At 34.9% G+C, this 15,461-nt stretch overlaps 8 protein-coding genes across 8 annotated transcripts; 2 read left to right on the top strand and 6 right to left on the bottom strand.

The window, feature by feature from the left end:
• Positions 1 to 55: 55 nt before the first annotated feature.
• On the bottom strand, positions 56 to 1,306 carry FUS1 (Fus1p; the record flags this gene model as incomplete). Its single annotated transcript, XM_015608889.1, has 1 exon — positions 56 to 1,306. One exon carries the CDS (start codon positions 1,304 to 1,306, stop codon positions 56 to 58), a length of 1,251 nt encoding a protein of 416 aa, XP_015470290.1.
• A 260-nt stretch (positions 1,307 to 1,566) lies between these two features.
• Positions 1,567 to 2,391, bottom strand: AC631_00058 (phosphatase PAP2 family protein; the record flags this gene model as incomplete). Its single annotated transcript, XM_015608888.1, has 1 exon — positions 1,567 to 2,391. One exon carries the CDS (start codon positions 2,389 to 2,391, stop codon positions 1,567 to 1,569), a length of 825 nt encoding a protein of 274 aa, XP_015470289.1.
• Positions 2,392 to 3,145: 754 nt separating this feature from the next.
• Positions 3,146 to 5,254, bottom strand: PSP1 (Psp1p; the record flags this gene model as incomplete). Its single annotated transcript, XM_015608887.1, has 1 exon — positions 3,146 to 5,254. One exon carries the CDS (start codon positions 5,252 to 5,254, stop codon positions 3,146 to 3,148), a length of 2,109 nt encoding a protein of 702 aa, XP_015470288.1.
• Positions 5,255 to 7,216: 1,962 nt separating this feature from the next.
• SMT3 (SUMO family protein) lies at positions 7,217 to 7,498 on the bottom strand (the record flags this gene model as incomplete). The annotated part of the gene is made up of 1 exon (XM_015608886.1): positions 7,217 to 7,498. The coding sequence occupies one exon, from the start codon at positions 7,496 to 7,498 to the stop codon at positions 7,217 to 7,219; it is 282 nt and encodes a 93-aa protein (XP_015470287.1).
• Positions 7,499 to 7,974: 476 nt separating this feature from the next.
• PRM1 (pheromone-regulated protein) lies at positions 7,975 to 9,837 on the top strand (the record flags this gene model as incomplete). Its single annotated transcript, XM_015608885.1, has 1 exon — positions 7,975 to 9,837. The coding sequence occupies one exon, from the start codon at positions 7,975 to 7,977 to the stop codon at positions 9,835 to 9,837; it is 1,863 nt and encodes a 620-aa protein (XP_015470286.1).
• Positions 9,838 to 9,926: 89 nt separating this feature from the next.
• Positions 9,927 to 11,585, bottom strand: TOS4 (Tos4p; the record flags this gene model as incomplete). Its single annotated transcript, XM_015608884.1, has 1 exon — positions 9,927 to 11,585. One exon carries the CDS (start codon positions 11,583 to 11,585, stop codon positions 9,927 to 9,929), a length of 1,659 nt encoding a protein of 552 aa, XP_015470285.1.
• A 669-nt stretch (positions 11,586 to 12,254) lies between these two features.
• RPL37B (60S ribosomal protein eL37) lies at positions 12,255 to 12,865 on the top strand (the record flags this gene model as incomplete). The annotated part of the gene is made up of 2 exons (XM_015608883.1): positions 12,255 to 12,261; positions 12,606 to 12,865. The coding sequence occupies 2 exons, from the start codon at positions 12,255 to 12,257 to the stop codon at positions 12,863 to 12,865; spliced, it is 267 nt and encodes an 88-aa protein (XP_015470284.1).
• Positions 12,866 to 13,058: 193 nt separating this feature from the next.
• AC631_00052 (uncharacterized protein) lies at positions 13,059 to 15,272 on the bottom strand (the record flags this gene model as incomplete). Its single annotated transcript, XM_015608882.1, has 1 exon — positions 13,059 to 15,272. One exon carries the CDS (start codon positions 15,270 to 15,272, stop codon positions 13,059 to 13,061), a length of 2,214 nt encoding a protein of 737 aa, XP_015470283.1.
• Between the last annotated feature and the right edge of the window lie 189 nt (positions 15,273 to 15,461).

Below are 15,461 nucleotides of genomic sequence, written 5' to 3'. Positions count from 1 at the left end.
GTAAATTCGTGTATATTAAGTGTATTAAATAAATAAGTAAATTAGTAAATATATATCAAATTTTTTGTAAGCAAAGCCTAGGTATAACTCCTTGTTTTGGCATGGTATGATTCGAGTATTCCGTTTCTTTTAATAATTTTACAAAGCACCACCCATCAGAATGTTCTGTTAATATTTTTACTTTATCACCTACTTTGATTGAGATTTCATCATCTAAATTCTTGACGTATGGTTTTATTACTTTGTAAATTTTATCATCTCGGTTGATAATGCTGCTCGAAGAAAGCAGTGTATGGGTCACTACTTTTTCCATATCGTGTAAAGATTTCGATTTATACGTGTTGATAATTGGGGGTAATTTTGGAAGAGGTTTCTTACTCCTTTTTTCGGAAATCGATATCGTAGAATCATTATAGGGAATTGAGAGAAAATCTGCATCAATAGACCTCAATAGTCCATTGGTCCTTCTTAATCTTTCCTCGCTATTATAAACATCATTTGGTTTGCATACTGATTTTCGCAAGTTGAATTTTTTCAAGAAAATGGGTGATACCAAACCTGATTTATTTTCGTTGAGAGTATCTATGTCAGCATCGTTAATATTTCTTATATTAATAGTTCGGCTGAGTCTATTGAAGAAGTTTTTCACTGAGGCTTGTGCTAATTGTTGATTTGGACCTCTTTGTATTTGTACAGGAGTTTCAATTAAACCCTGAAATTTTGTAGATACCAGATTAATACTAGAGGCTTGAAATTTAGTTTCTTTCATTGTTAAGTTTTCATCATTGTTATGGTCCAAATACTCATTCTTGTATGGAAGTAATCCGTTTCGCCTTTTATTAAAAGTCTTTTTCTTTAAATAGAACCATGCTAAGATTATACCAACTAAAATTGAAACTATTGCAATAGGTATACCGATTGCAAGGCCCAACTTAAGCGAATTGTTTTCTTTCGAAAGACCTGCAACATTATCGAGATTACTATGGTATGGTTCTGATGTATGGGTAGACCGTGCCGAATCACTCGTAGTCTCTGATTGCAAAGAAAACTTAGATACTAATGCGGATGGGATTGATAATAGCGTTTTAGGACGATTCAGTGATGTACTTGTTTTTCTCGAGGAACTCGAATCAATTATATAGGAAGGTCTTAAAGTTGTTGATGTAGAACTTTTCTTCCCTTTATTTGATACTTTAGGAACTAATGAAGCAGGTAAACTGCTAACTGTTAAAGTGGACGTTAATGTCATTAAAATGGTTAGATCTTCATCAATTGACTTTTGTTTTCTTATAGCTGCTATAGACATACTATTATCTAGCAAAGCATCTATATTGTAGGGATAATTTATTAGACAATATATATATTCCCTATCAATGATATAGTTTCATCGATGTTTGATAGAAATCTGTAAATTTTGCAATCATTAATTTTTCTTGCGTTTCAGATTATGCACGCGAACGATCTGAAACAAATTGCAGTATATTAATGACCAGCACTAGTCTAGCTACAACATTAAATTAACAAATTATACAATAATCTAGAACAAGGGGTCTATTATTCTATAAACTAATTAGTATTATACGTTGGTAAAAGCATATTATCTTCTTCGTTGGTGATAGGATGGTTGCTGTTTTTGTTCCATACATATGGAAAATACCTATGATAAACTGATAATGCAAACCCAATACCTATTGTTCCTCCCATGATTATATCAGTGAAGTGATGTCTATAATCTTGTGTTCTACTTAAAGCAATGTAACAGGCAACAAGCACTGGAGTCAGACAAACCAATAATTTGTAAAGAGGCTGAGATCTACTGAAAAGCTGGAATTGGCCAAATAGCCACAACGTCAAATAGAGCAATCCTGAGAACGAAATCGAAGAGTGGCCTGAAGGTGTTGATCTCATACCATCCACCAAAGCAACCTGACCTAATGGAGCAGTGCAAACCTCTATTCCAACCAACTCAACCATCGACGTTCCTTCTCTAGGACCACATCTCGCTAAGAAGTCAGGTCTTGGTCTTGCAATCCAGTTCTTCAAAATATCGGTGAACACCCCATTAATACTCAAACTTAAAAACAAACCTAAAACTGAAATTTGGAGAAGGTGAATTTGATCGTGAGAAAATTTCTGGCCCCTACTGCTGAACGCAACAACTAACAACATTACTATAATAGGCCCAATAGAAGATATTAATATGCAATCTATACCTGTCACTCTTTCTTGTGTAGCGAACGGATGCTGAATTGTTTGATCTGATAGACTGAATTGTCTAGCAAAAGGCCTTGCATGCTCTGCAATAGCAAAGAAGTAAATAATTAAACCGATCCCAAGCGTCCAGTCGAACACATATTTCTTGAATATGTCACTTCTTAAGTATCTAATCATTTCGTATACCGGATCCTAATATGGAGATCATAACGTATACTCGTGTCGAGATCTATCGAACACATAAATACCAAGATTCACGTGATTACATAATGAAAATATATCAAGACCTTGAAGTATTGCTGCAATATGCAATAGTATAACGGAAACATCAAGATATATTACAATGATGAGTCCAATAAACTTATCAAATTAGATAGTATAATTGATTAGTAAATTTCTAGCACAGAAAAAAAAAATGGGATGAAGACGTATCTAATTCGAATAATCATTTAGGCACTGGAAGCACAGACAACTATACCGTAGGATTTATTGCAAGACGAACCAGAGGTCATCTGTGCCAGAAGGTACAAATATAAAGATTAAATGACTTTTTATTGATACCATAGCCAATTTATCTAACTGTGCTTGTAAGCTCCTAAATAGCTACAGGATATCAACCTGATAATATTATTAACTCAGGCGATAATATAGATTCAATTAGAAGTACATTTAAAAATAAATATTATGTTAAAACAATATATAAATATAAAACAGAAAATTAGTAATAAATTCATAACATCATTAAGGAGTGAAACTGCTAATAATATATAACAATTTCTAATCTATAATTTTAACTGTCTATAACCGGGCGATATTAAATTTTTGTTTGACATTTCAACTTGTATTTTACCTCTTTAGTCATATCTCATTAGGGTACACAGAATGCTCCTTGATAGATTAATTAATTGCTAAACTGCTCAATTATTGTCATTTATCTATTCATTTGGAAATGGTTTTTATCATCACCAAATGGATTGAAGTTGGGCAAAATGTTTGAATTGTTGCTAAAATTAATATTCGAATCGTAATGGTCAAATATACCCCCACTAGTAATATTAGTAGCGGCTGAAGAACTGGAAGTTGGTGGAATGGAGCTACTGGAACTCGAAGTATGTGGTGGCGCAGAAGGGTCAGAATCAGTCTTATTATTAAATCCGTAAAAGTCTCCTGTGATTTCATTTGACAAATGCCTGATCAAATTCTTTAAATTTACCAGGTGGAAGTAATTTGGATCAGCCAAGTTTTGGAACTCGTTAATAGAAAAGTTCAATATCTGCTCATTCGATAATTCATATTCATTAGGAATATAATTCTTGATTTCGTTTTTTGGTTCCTTTACATCGTCCTTTTCATTCAAAGTGATATATAATTCTGGCTTATCAAAGGGTAAAACAGCGCACAACCAAATTCTTGTCTTGTAGATTTTAAATAATTCCTTGATTAATCCCCTAAAGTCTATTCTTTTGAACCCTGCAAAGTAATAGAAAATTAATTTTTTGAAATCAGATTGGTATTCGACATTGATCAACTGTAAATCGTTGTTCAAATTTAACTCTTTGATTTTATTGAAACAAGTGATGAATGCTTTCTTTTCTTCCAAGAACTTGCCACTGATTTTGTGAACTTCCTTTGGTGTAGCAAATCTTAATACTTGTTTAGTTGGTAACGTGATAATGAATTCGTTATCTTCATTATTATGAGAATTCACAATAGTCGATGCATTGATAGAAGTCGAATGTGTGCCTCCGCTTGGTTTCTTAGCACCTTTCAGTTGCAGCTGCAGGTTATTGTTAGTAGATTGGTTGGAATCATTAATAGTTAACGATTTAAGATGCTCTAACTTTTTCAAAAAGTTAAACAAAATCGCAAAGTTCAAATTAACCAAAGGCTCTAAGATCATCACTAAATCTTTACCTCTATCACCATCAACAATGACTAAATTGTGTTTTTGAAGGAATATATTTGAATTATTAGGGTAAGATAACAAGTCAGATTTTCCGTTTTTATTTATTACTAGACACAAAATTTTGTGGTTGAACGTCAAATTGTTCAAATTTTTAATGAAAGTTATCAATTTAATAATAACTGGATTGTTGATCAATTCGTTTAATTGGCTTATTATATGTTCACTAGTTTCCACGTTCTGGAAGTATCTAGCAGTTTTCATGTACAAGGATTTTAAGTTAGGCGATGCAACAATGTACTGGTCTCTTAACATCAAGCCGTTTTCCAATTTTATTACAGAGTTTGTTGTTTGCATGGGCTGTGGCATATAGTTCAATGGCGGAGGATACGGATTAAAATTTGATTGGAACCCGACTAACTGACTGGGTCTTCTGCTCTGGAAATCGTTAAAGTTGGCGTTCAAGTCGATATTATTAAAGCTGTCATTGAAGCGACTCATATCGATACTGTTATTACTATTGCCACTATTATTATTGGAGTAGTTATTTGCGGCCGCAAATGTTGCCAACGAGTTCTTCTCACTACCTCCCTTATTGCTGTCGTTGTTATACGAGACGTGCTCTTGCGACTCATCAGGATGGCTAGCACCCCCTTGATTCAAATTCATGTTTAAAAAATTGTTGTAGTTGATCGGTAAGTTGGACCTGGTGAAGGACTCGGCCGCATAACTAGGCCTTCTCGATGAAATGGTGCCAACGCCTCCCTGCAACTCAACAGGCAAGTTGAACGAATCGTGCAGCGTTAATGCCCCCTTTTGGCCATACAGACCTATTCCTCCACCCGGTGCCCCTTGTGACTGGAATTGTGATCCCATCATTGGCGACATCATACTAGCATTCATGTCACCATGTCCTCTGGAAGTTGGCGATTGGGATTGTCCACTCTCCAAATTCGTCAATTTGTTGAACAATATACTGTTAAAATTATTACTTCCGTTGTTTCTATCATTTTCACTTTCACCACTTTCGTTTTTAGATTCGTTTGCTAAATTCTCATGCTTGCCCGTCGACCCAAACTGGTTTTTAACACCTTTGTCGGGGCGCTCTTGCAAAAAATCGGGATAATTAAAGTTCATATCTCTATCTATACTTCCCTAATATTCTTTACCGTATTTTCTATAACTTTTGGCTATATCTATTAGAATAAACAACTGGAGATGAAAAAACCTTTAATTTCGCTTAATCATTCACCGCGAGCTTATGTTGTGACGTTCTTTACAATAAGCTTATGATAATTTCATTGACACTATGTGCAGGTAAGTACCTTTTCCTCCCTTCTTGTCACATATACGCCACTACATTGACCTCAATAGTATACAAGACATATATTAACAAGTACAAATGCTAGATAATCGCCTATTTATCAGGGGTAGTTTTTCTTGCGAACCCAGTACCAGCCTTGGGTGGATAATTGGTGTTTGTAGAGTCATCGATAGGTTCGCATGTACACCAGTTTTCTTTAGGCGTTGGATCCATCACCGAAGCAATATGGCTACCGCAACCGGTCCACGATTTAAAGTCTAGAAATAGTTAGTAATCGGGTTGCTACGTTGGGTGGAGCTATGTCCATGGTGGATAGAAAAATTGACCAGCAATAAAAAATCTGGGGACTGAGCGATCTTTGGATAGTTACCCCGGGAAGTGCTTTAGATTCCCCACAGCTTGTTTGCACCACTAATACGATGATACATACGACAAATTGAACATATTTCACCTCTGCACATCTTGATTATATTATTTAATAAGTAGAGCTAAGTAAGAAACGTAAAACTGGAGATATGAAAATAGCCCATCTCAAGTATTTATAGAGGAAACGATCTTTTGAGTGCGCCGGAACAACCCATATCCATTGGACCGAGGTTCCCCGATAAATTAGCAAGTGACGGAGAAACATCCCCAAACCAGTGAAAAGGCAGACGACCGGTGGATATAGCCCACGGACGTGAGTCTTGCATAATACTAATACTTTTTAGGTAAGTTTTAATATGACATCATTCAAATTGAGCAGACATTGAGAGTGCGAGTGAATTATTCAGAGCCATTAGAGCCCGAGAGAAATCATTTGACAATTGATTAACAAAAGTAGAGTTATAGAGGTGTGGGAGTAGAAGCCAATATGGATACTTAGTGAATCGATTGAGCTGTTCTTTGAAGAGTTTGACTAATGTATGTGGGGATTTTCCAGAGAAGTGCTGAAAGATTGTCGCGGGTGAGTCGCAGAGTTGTAGAATCGGTCTGAAAGCGGTTTAGAAATTCCGAGTCGTTCTGGTATTTGTAAGTCTTGGCCGTATGTTTTCTCTAGTCGAAAACGACAGCTTTGTATGACAATTTATTGTTGTTTTGGGACTACATAATTTCAAGGCTTCTAGGCTTCTAGGCTTCTAGGCTTTAGGCTTTAGGCTTTAGGCTTTAAGCTTTTCGATACTTTGCGGAAAGTTTGAGACTTTTGAGACATTTTCAGGCGTTTTAGAGCACCATAAAGTATGCTAAAAAGGTTTCATAATTACCGAGGCATTCATATAAACTAATGTAATGACCAGCAGATATGAAAATGCGTTATTCGTTATTATTAGTAGGTAGGAAAATTTGAAGGTAAGGCTGCGAAATATTTCCCTGATAGATACGATGTTCCCGGAATATTTAATGTTTTGGCATATTTATTTAGTCAAGGTACTTTTTTTAGGCATAGAAAACAACAGATGGCCCATTGTATATTTGATGGTAAGATTCGAAGGAAATTGGATTTATAATTGCCGGTCAAAAATAACCCCTGGTCTTTCAGCATAACTTCACGTATTAACTCCAGTCGTTCCACCCTATTTTCTATCTGGGTGCTTATGCTTTACTATTCTCCATCACATAATTGCTTATACACCATAAACCTTCTTTCATTCTACAACTGTTAAAGCTTCTATAAGATCGTAATATTGTAGTATACAAACCTATAACGCCTGGCTTAATACGTGGCTTTGAAAAATTTCCCTATATACTACAGTTCTTTTGTGATAGCACCCATAATTCGTAGAGCAATAAGAATCCTAACATCCCCCTACTTGTTCACGATGGGCCTCGATAACATCACCGTCTTCCAAATCCAAATCATCTGGGGTATTATCTGGGCCAACTCTGGCACCGTCGATTAAAAATCTTAATGTGTCCATCGTTTTACCCTGTCTCTTACAGAATGCTTCCATTAATCTTCTCATAGGGGTAGATCTCTTAATCTTGAAAAAGATTTCAGCTGAGCCGTCAGAAACTTTTAAGTTAATATGAGTGTTATCTGGCTTTTCTTCTTTTGGTTGGTTTTCGTTGTCAGACATGATTGTTGTTGCTATTAATGAAATAAAAACAAGTAAATTATATTTGTCAAAATTCATTTATTGACGTTTAGATAATGCGACATTTTGTAATGTCGCGCATACTATCTTGCCACCGAATTGCGACATTTTTACATCAATTCTTCATTATACTAGTCTTAGGAACAACTACTGGTCATTGAAAACACTTCAATAACGTATATACCCTTATATTTATTGAAAATGAATCAAAATATGGATCTTGTAACGTCGGAAGTCAAAAAGTAACCAATTTGGTCTATCTTTAGTACTCTTCGAAAGTGTTTCATAATTGTTTCAATCACATTTACCTCTGCATTATTTATATCATCCATTATCAGATATATATTCTGTATAATTTTTATGTATGAAGAGAAAAAGATATGAAGAAGCAATTTTTGAACTACTACGAGATCCTCTCTCAGGTATGGTTCAACAAGTACACACTAATATTAGTTCTTATGACAATCAAAATATATCTATTCACGAGTTCCATTCTATCCAATTTGACGAATTTCAAATCCTATACCGAATCAATATGTACTTCACTTGATACATATTCTACAGTGATAGCTTCGTTACCAGAGCAATTATCCAAGGTTATCAACCACATGGTTGCATCTACTTTAAATAGCATGAAAATGCAATCTTTGAAGACGTTAATATCAATAATAACTATTATAAAACTGTTAATCGTGTTTTATATAGATATATTCTTAGGAACTTATGTTTGTCTCTTGACAGCTGCAGTTGGTGGAACCGTTGATTTTGCACTAGATTCTACTCAAGTGGTCCTTAAATCGGTAAATGAAACTATTATTTCAATAAGTGAAGATATTCAAGATGGGTTGAACGGACTACTGAAGGTGATTAATAAACTACTCTCTGGAGTTGATAAAGTAAAATCGTTCTTTACAAATCAAGATACTGATTCTTCACAGTATGCTGATAAAGTTAATTTATCTATAAAAGCATTGCAAAACGTAAAAATTCCCGAGTCAGTACTTACGGATATCGAAAAGTTTAAAGATAAAGTACCAGACTTCAACGAATTACAAAATACATCAAAACTATTAAGTAAACCATTTGAGAAAATAACCCTGGAACTAAATGAACTGGTTCACTTTAAAAATATTACATCTGACCAATTGAAATTAGCAGATACTCCATCTGTTAATTTTTGTTCAAATTCGTTAGATATAGACAAATTCTACACGGAGTTGGCCAAAAAAGTTCAGCTAACTTCCAATATAATCATAATTGTCTTACTTATCATGGCAATGTTTGCAATTGCCTCATTTGTTGTTGTTGAATATTTCAAATGGAGAAAATCCCAACGCATGATAAATGAAATACTTTTGAATAAAAATCAGGAATCATATTTTGTTCTGACAAGGAATATAATGAATAGATACAATAGTAGCTTGATTTATTACATTGAAAGATTCGTCTCTATTCTGCCTTCAAGAAAGGATAATGTATTCTGGTTGTTATCCTATATTACGACTTCATATTCTTTAACGGTTCTCATTATCGGAATTGCTGGTCTATTCACCGTCTTACTCCAATATATTATCCTTAAAATTATCTTGACAAGCTTTAAAAGTCTCAAAACAGATTTGAAAGATATTAAGACCCAAATGACCAAGTTAATGGAAAATGCAACCTCGGTTTATATAAGACAGACAAACAATTACATTGGATCACAACAAAAACAGATAAATGATGAATTATTTGGTAATATAAAGTCGGCTTCGGCGTCAGTAAACTCAACTATAAATGATTTTCTAACGAAAATGAATACTACTATAAACTCAGTATTCGCTAGTACACCATTTAGTAAACCTGTCAATACAGTCGTATATTGTACCATAGGGAAAAAACTTCTTAAGATTGAACAAGGATTAACATGGATAGTAGATAATTTGTCAGTTTCACTACCACAGTTACCTAAAAACCTAACGGAAGACTTTATGACCAACTATTCCAAAGATCATAGCGGTATTCATAAACTTACCGACAACATTACAAGTGGTATCACTCTATTACTTGATACATATAAAAAGAGTTTGCTCATAGAACTATATATTTCTTCTGCTATATTAGGAATCTGGATATTGCAAATAGTCATTGGGCTCATTTTAATATGGTACAGAAGTTTCAAAAGTCGTAAAGTAGATAATGAACCTGAAAAAATACAAGGAGAACCAATAATCGGAAACCCTAAACCCTTGACAGCAGAACAAAGAAAGGAGTATGGCTATCCTCATATAGATCCATTTAATGAAAAGGTTGACGCTAGTTCAAGTATATACTCATTGTAATGGCTGCAAAATTTTAATAGTAAAATAAACATACATTTAGAATACAAATGACTATAAAACAAACTGTGATTAACACATGACCACATATATTACTTCTTAATTGGAGCTGGCTTTTTCCAATAGTATTGCTTATGAGTTCTTCTGCATGATCTTAAGCCACCATGTCCTTTAATGCTGGAAACCAATTTAGGCCTCTCAGTATCATCATCGTTTTCAGGCATATAGTAATATTCCTCTTCTAATGGCTTACCAGCGGCATCTTTGCCTTCTCTATAAATAATACCAATTGATTTAATATTGTGTAAAATAACTCTAAGCTGCTTTAATGATAATTCAGACGTAATCGCACTTATAGTATTTAAAAAGGATGCAGGAGTTGAAGACAACCTGGAGAATGCAAGATGATTGACTAATATATTGTTAATTTCTGGAATATTTGAAATGCCTTCAATACAAGATTGGTCAATCTCAACCTTTTGTGGTTGCAGCGATCTCTTCTTCTTTTTCATAGGCTTCTGTGGTTCTTCAGAATGCACTCTTCTCTTAGGTGTATTGGGTTTACTGAAAGTATTTGATTTATCACCTAATGGGGTTGTTGGCATTTGTACTCTTTCGTCTGTAGTAGGGGTCGATTCTTTCACGAAGGTATCAGCATTCTTTGGAGAATCATTATTTGAGACTTGCGGTTTATCCTGATGTATTCCAAAGGGTTTGTATCCCAATGCCTCTTTAATCGAGGAATCCGAAAAGTTGCGCTTGATATGTGAAATTGGGGTTGATTCTTCTGATGTACACTTAAATTCTTTCTTCGATGGAGTATTTGGCAACAATTGTAATTTAACTTGATCTGGAGTATTATAAATAGGCTTTGGCTTGGAAACTGCTGGATTATGCTTAACCTCAGCAGGTCTTGTTGTATTAATTAGAACAGGACTTTCATCATCAGTAACGTCTTCTTCATCTTCAACTGGATTTAACAATATTAAGTTGTTGCGAATTTCAATTAGGATATTATTCAATTTTGGTAAAGTAACCGATTCATGTCTATTGACCACAAATTCAGTGTGATTTGATTCCAATCTTATAGTACGTGGGGTAACGGTGAGGCCTAAACGTTCAAGATTATCAGTAGATAATGGGGCACTCTTGTTTTCCATCAATATGTAATCATTCTTGTTATTTGTACCGTAAACGACGCATGGCTTTGGAATCCTCATTGCAAATCCGTTATAACCTAAACAATGCAAACTCATCTGATTTGTGTGCTTGTCATACGAGATAGATATGTGGGTTCTCGAAATAGTCTTATCCTTTGCATTGAGATAGAAATCACACGATCTCGACGATCTCCCAATCAACAATGAAGTCTTGTCGGTAAGTAATGGCACTCTTAAAACCTTGGCATCAGGATCCAAAATTTTGAAATCTCGATTAATCCTAACCTTCTGGGGGTTCGGCTGTTCAGTGGCATGTTCCTTACGTTGCTTTGGTGCTGTTGACCGCACTAAATCGAAAGAAACTGACTTTTTCGGCTTGACTGACAAATTGACCTCATCCTCTCCTCTGCTTGGCGATGAAGATCTGCCAACACTAGACGATGGATTGGGTGTGGGATAGTTCACCCTACCCCTATCAACGGTACTTTTTTCTCCTTTGCCTCTGATCGCAAATGGATCGTGTTCCTCCTCGTAGCCGCCGTGGCCACTCATCAATGGCGACGATGGTGGAAATTGATAATTACTACTCATTTATACGTGCAATATAGTTAGTCGTCTAAGTATCGTAGTATTTTAATTGATTGTGTATATATCGACAACGAGGTAAATCTGTATTAATGGTTAGTTTATTATGTTTCCTCTGGTACTTTGTTTAGAAAATTTGCGGCTGGGTCCTAGTATCACCGTATGTTTGCGCTGACTGTATGACTGTATGACTGTATGACCGACAAATGACCGAATGTTATGCAATTTACCCACTGATCGTCACGCTTCTTCCCGTATGAATCAAAACAATCACTTTTTCACGAATCATTCTCTGCCATACCGCTCTTACCAATCGCTCTTATTACTGGTGTACTGACGGATTATTTGTTTGTTTGTTTATTTATTTATATGTGCTTAGACGCGCTGAACAAACGCGTTTGTCCAAAGTTGAGGCAACGAAGGGCTGTGGCCCGAGGTTAATTCGAAACAACAGTCACAGAATATCAGCTGATAGAATAAGAGATAGAATATATCTATGTGACACAAAAGTTGCGACACATTTTCTCGACTTAAGCATTACCCGGCCACACGTGACGAACATCAAATTTTCACTACTACGCACCAAGCCAGTCGTAGTAGGTATTGTAAGTGAAAATTTTGTAAAAGAAGGCTAGCATAGTTTTGATCAAATAACTACATAAATAATTAGACATCATGGGTAGTATGTGAGGATTTTATATAGACTATCGTTTCTGAAACGTTAGCATACCACAGCTTGATTTGTGAATGTGTACGAAGTATTGAAAGTACGAATATAGAGATGAGGTGGTGACGAACCAAGAAGCAAATGAAGACGAAGATAGAAAAGAATAAACAGTGAATAATGGCTCAGAAAGGGACCGTGTAAAGGAGAATGAAAGTAATGGAAAGAATAGAAGGAAAGGGATAGGAAAGGATGAATTTATAGAGGGAAAAATGGGACATAAATCGTCATTAGTACCGTACACATTCAGAAAGCGAGAGTGGATAAAGCACACAAAATAGCAATACTAACACCTTTAATAGAAGGTACTCCATCTTTAGGTAAACGTCACAACAAGTCCCACACTTTATGTAACAGATGTGGTAAGCGTTCATTCCACGTCCAAAAGAAGACCTGTTCTTCTTGTGGATACCCAGCTGCTAAAATGAGATCTCACAACTGGGCACAAAAGGCTAAGAGAAGAAGAACTACCGGTACTGGTCGTATGGCTTACTTAAAGCACGTTTCTAGAAGATTCAAGAACGGCTTCCAAACTGGTGTCGCTAAACCTCAATCCGCTTAAATTAAATGATTATTTACAAAAACATAATAAATAAAGAATTTTAATGTAATAAAAGGTTGCTTTTTATTGGATATTAATTTATCATTAAATAATTCACATATTATTTAAGTTTCGTTATGTATTGACGTTTACGTATATCATAAATAAAATATTTGTATCATATCTGGTGCTTGTTTGAGAAAATATTTGTAGATCAATCATCGACTAGGGCCATCTCGTCAAAGTTGAAGTCTTCGTTATTCATGTTAAAGTACAAGTTATCGGCTTCTTCATGAGTGACACAGAGATCCAATATTTCCCTGGCTAATTCAATAGTATCAGTTTCATAGGGGAACTCCAATCCATTGGCCAATTCACTTTCGATATCTGCTACCACTTTCCCATCTGTATGTAGATCACTAAATGTGATGTGGTTTATCTCACGAGCTTTTCTTTCGCAATTATCGTTGAACACGGCCTTATCGTACTTGTACCTGTTTCTGATTTCCAAAAGTAGACTATGTGCTTCGGAAGAGAGTGAATTGGATCCAAACGCAATTCTCAGAAGTATAACAAAGATTTCGTACAATGTTTCGGGGTAAATCAAATTATTAAGACCTCGAACTTCCGATGAAATATAATTAAGAATTCTAACTAGTACGGCTATAATTTGAATTCTTAAATATATTGTTCTAGATCTAGGAGATCTCATTATGAAAACCTGTTCAAAGCCTATAGTTCTTACGATGGACTTGATATATTCTTTCAGCTCAAATATCTGTGTACTTGACTTTGTCACAATAAAGGACTCTAACAAAGTTGCGACTTTTAACCTTAGATTAAGGACATGAAATTCATGCTTCGACTGTAGTTCGAATGCTAATTGATTCATCTGTAGGTCTTTGCTGTTCAAGTTATTTTCTTTCTTCACTGGAACCATCTTTTCTAGTAAATATTCATAGGGAATAGGACACGGCCTACATATCATTGAATGGTTTAGCAATGTTTCAGAAGTTGGTATTATGCAATCCACTTTGTTAAAATCAATATTGTTTCCTATTATCCTATTCAACCCATAGAACATGAAATCATCTTTAACGGGTAAATCAATAAGAAATACTTTTAAAAGAGAATTTATTATAGACTCATTCAGCACCTTATTAGGTGCACCATCATATGCAAATGTGGTTTCACTTATTGATGACATTAGTATTTCAACAAAATTATAAATCAAATTAATCTGTGCAAAATTTTTGAATCTTTCAGTATTCTCGGGTAGGCATTTTCTAAATAATTCAACTTTAATGTAGTTTTCTTTCCAAATTGTATCAATAAATCTTGCTCCAAAAAGCGAGGATAAAGACATCAATTTTTCTATTATATCAAGACAGCATACAAGTGCAAATTTCTCTAACACCATGACCTGATTAGGCACATCATGATAATTTATAAAATCCTCTTCGTCCTGACTCGAGTCTAATAAAAATGTAAAATTTAACGCTAATTTGCAAATTGATTCTAATAATGCTTTAATAGATGCTTGACTGACTGCTGATGATCTAAAGTTCAAAGACGCGTGTATCAATGCTAGTAAAAAAGGGATTGATAAGATAAGCTTCTTTTCCACAAGGATCTCGACTAAGTCAGATAATGTTTGCGTGAATTCTGCAACAAGTTCATCTAGCCTCAGGTTTTTCTTCAACATGAGATATTCAGTTATGGCAGTAGACAAGGGCATTTTCGCATTTGTTCTAAAGTCATGAACCAGAATATCAGTATCCACATAGATCTTGCTGAGGTAGTTGAGTGTTGATCGCTTACTCCCATTTATGCAATGATTCCAAATATGATCAGTGAAGAGCGACGCATCATTTTGTATCTTTATAACTTTTTGTGGTAATATGGGCCTCAATTCCGTCTCTGGCTCAACAGATTCTGCTTGTTCGTGTTTATATGTTACTCCATTAGCTTGTTGGGGGTCCAGAATGGACATCGCGTCTATATCCATCATAGATTCATCAACCCTATTTGGAAGCTTTCTTCTTTTTATTGCTGTTGCACCCCTGAGCTCATTATTTAAAAACTTCTTTTCATCCTCTAACTTTTGAACAGTGAACTTAAGCGCTTTCAATTGTTCATCATTTTTTAGTTTATCAATATTATACGATTCTTTCAACTTATTCAAGTCTTCTTGCTTTTGATTTTGCAATTGTTGAAGTTGTGCTCGAAGTATTGCAATTTCTCCATCTGAGCGGTTTAACCTAACTTGAATATCATCGCTAGGTAGCTGTGTATTATTATTATTCTGTGTTGGTTTATCAATATTATTTGGAGTTGTTACTTGTCTGTTTTGAGTTGATTTAACTTTAGTTAATGCAAGTAAAATTTCATCGTCGTCGTCATCAAAATCGTCATCTGAAAGCGACATTGTTCTAATCCCTCAAGATATTTCCATTTCTATTGAAATGATGATAATGTGTTAGTAATTAGTGTATACATATAACAGTACTATCTATAACTTAGTCGTGCACTTGTTTCTCGTACTAAACACTTTGCGGCTCATCTCTAAATTTATTTCTGATGAAAAATTTCTTCGAGATCGATATAACTAGTATAA

This window comes from Debaryomyces fabryi (assembly GCF_001447935.2).
Source record: "Debaryomyces fabryi strain CBS 789 chromosome Unknown contig00001, whole genome shotgun sequence".
Lineage (NCBI taxonomy): Eukaryota > Fungi > Ascomycota > Pichiomycetes > Serinales > Debaryomycetaceae > Debaryomyces > Debaryomyces fabryi.
This window is presented reverse-complemented; position numbering and strand designations above follow the sequence as displayed.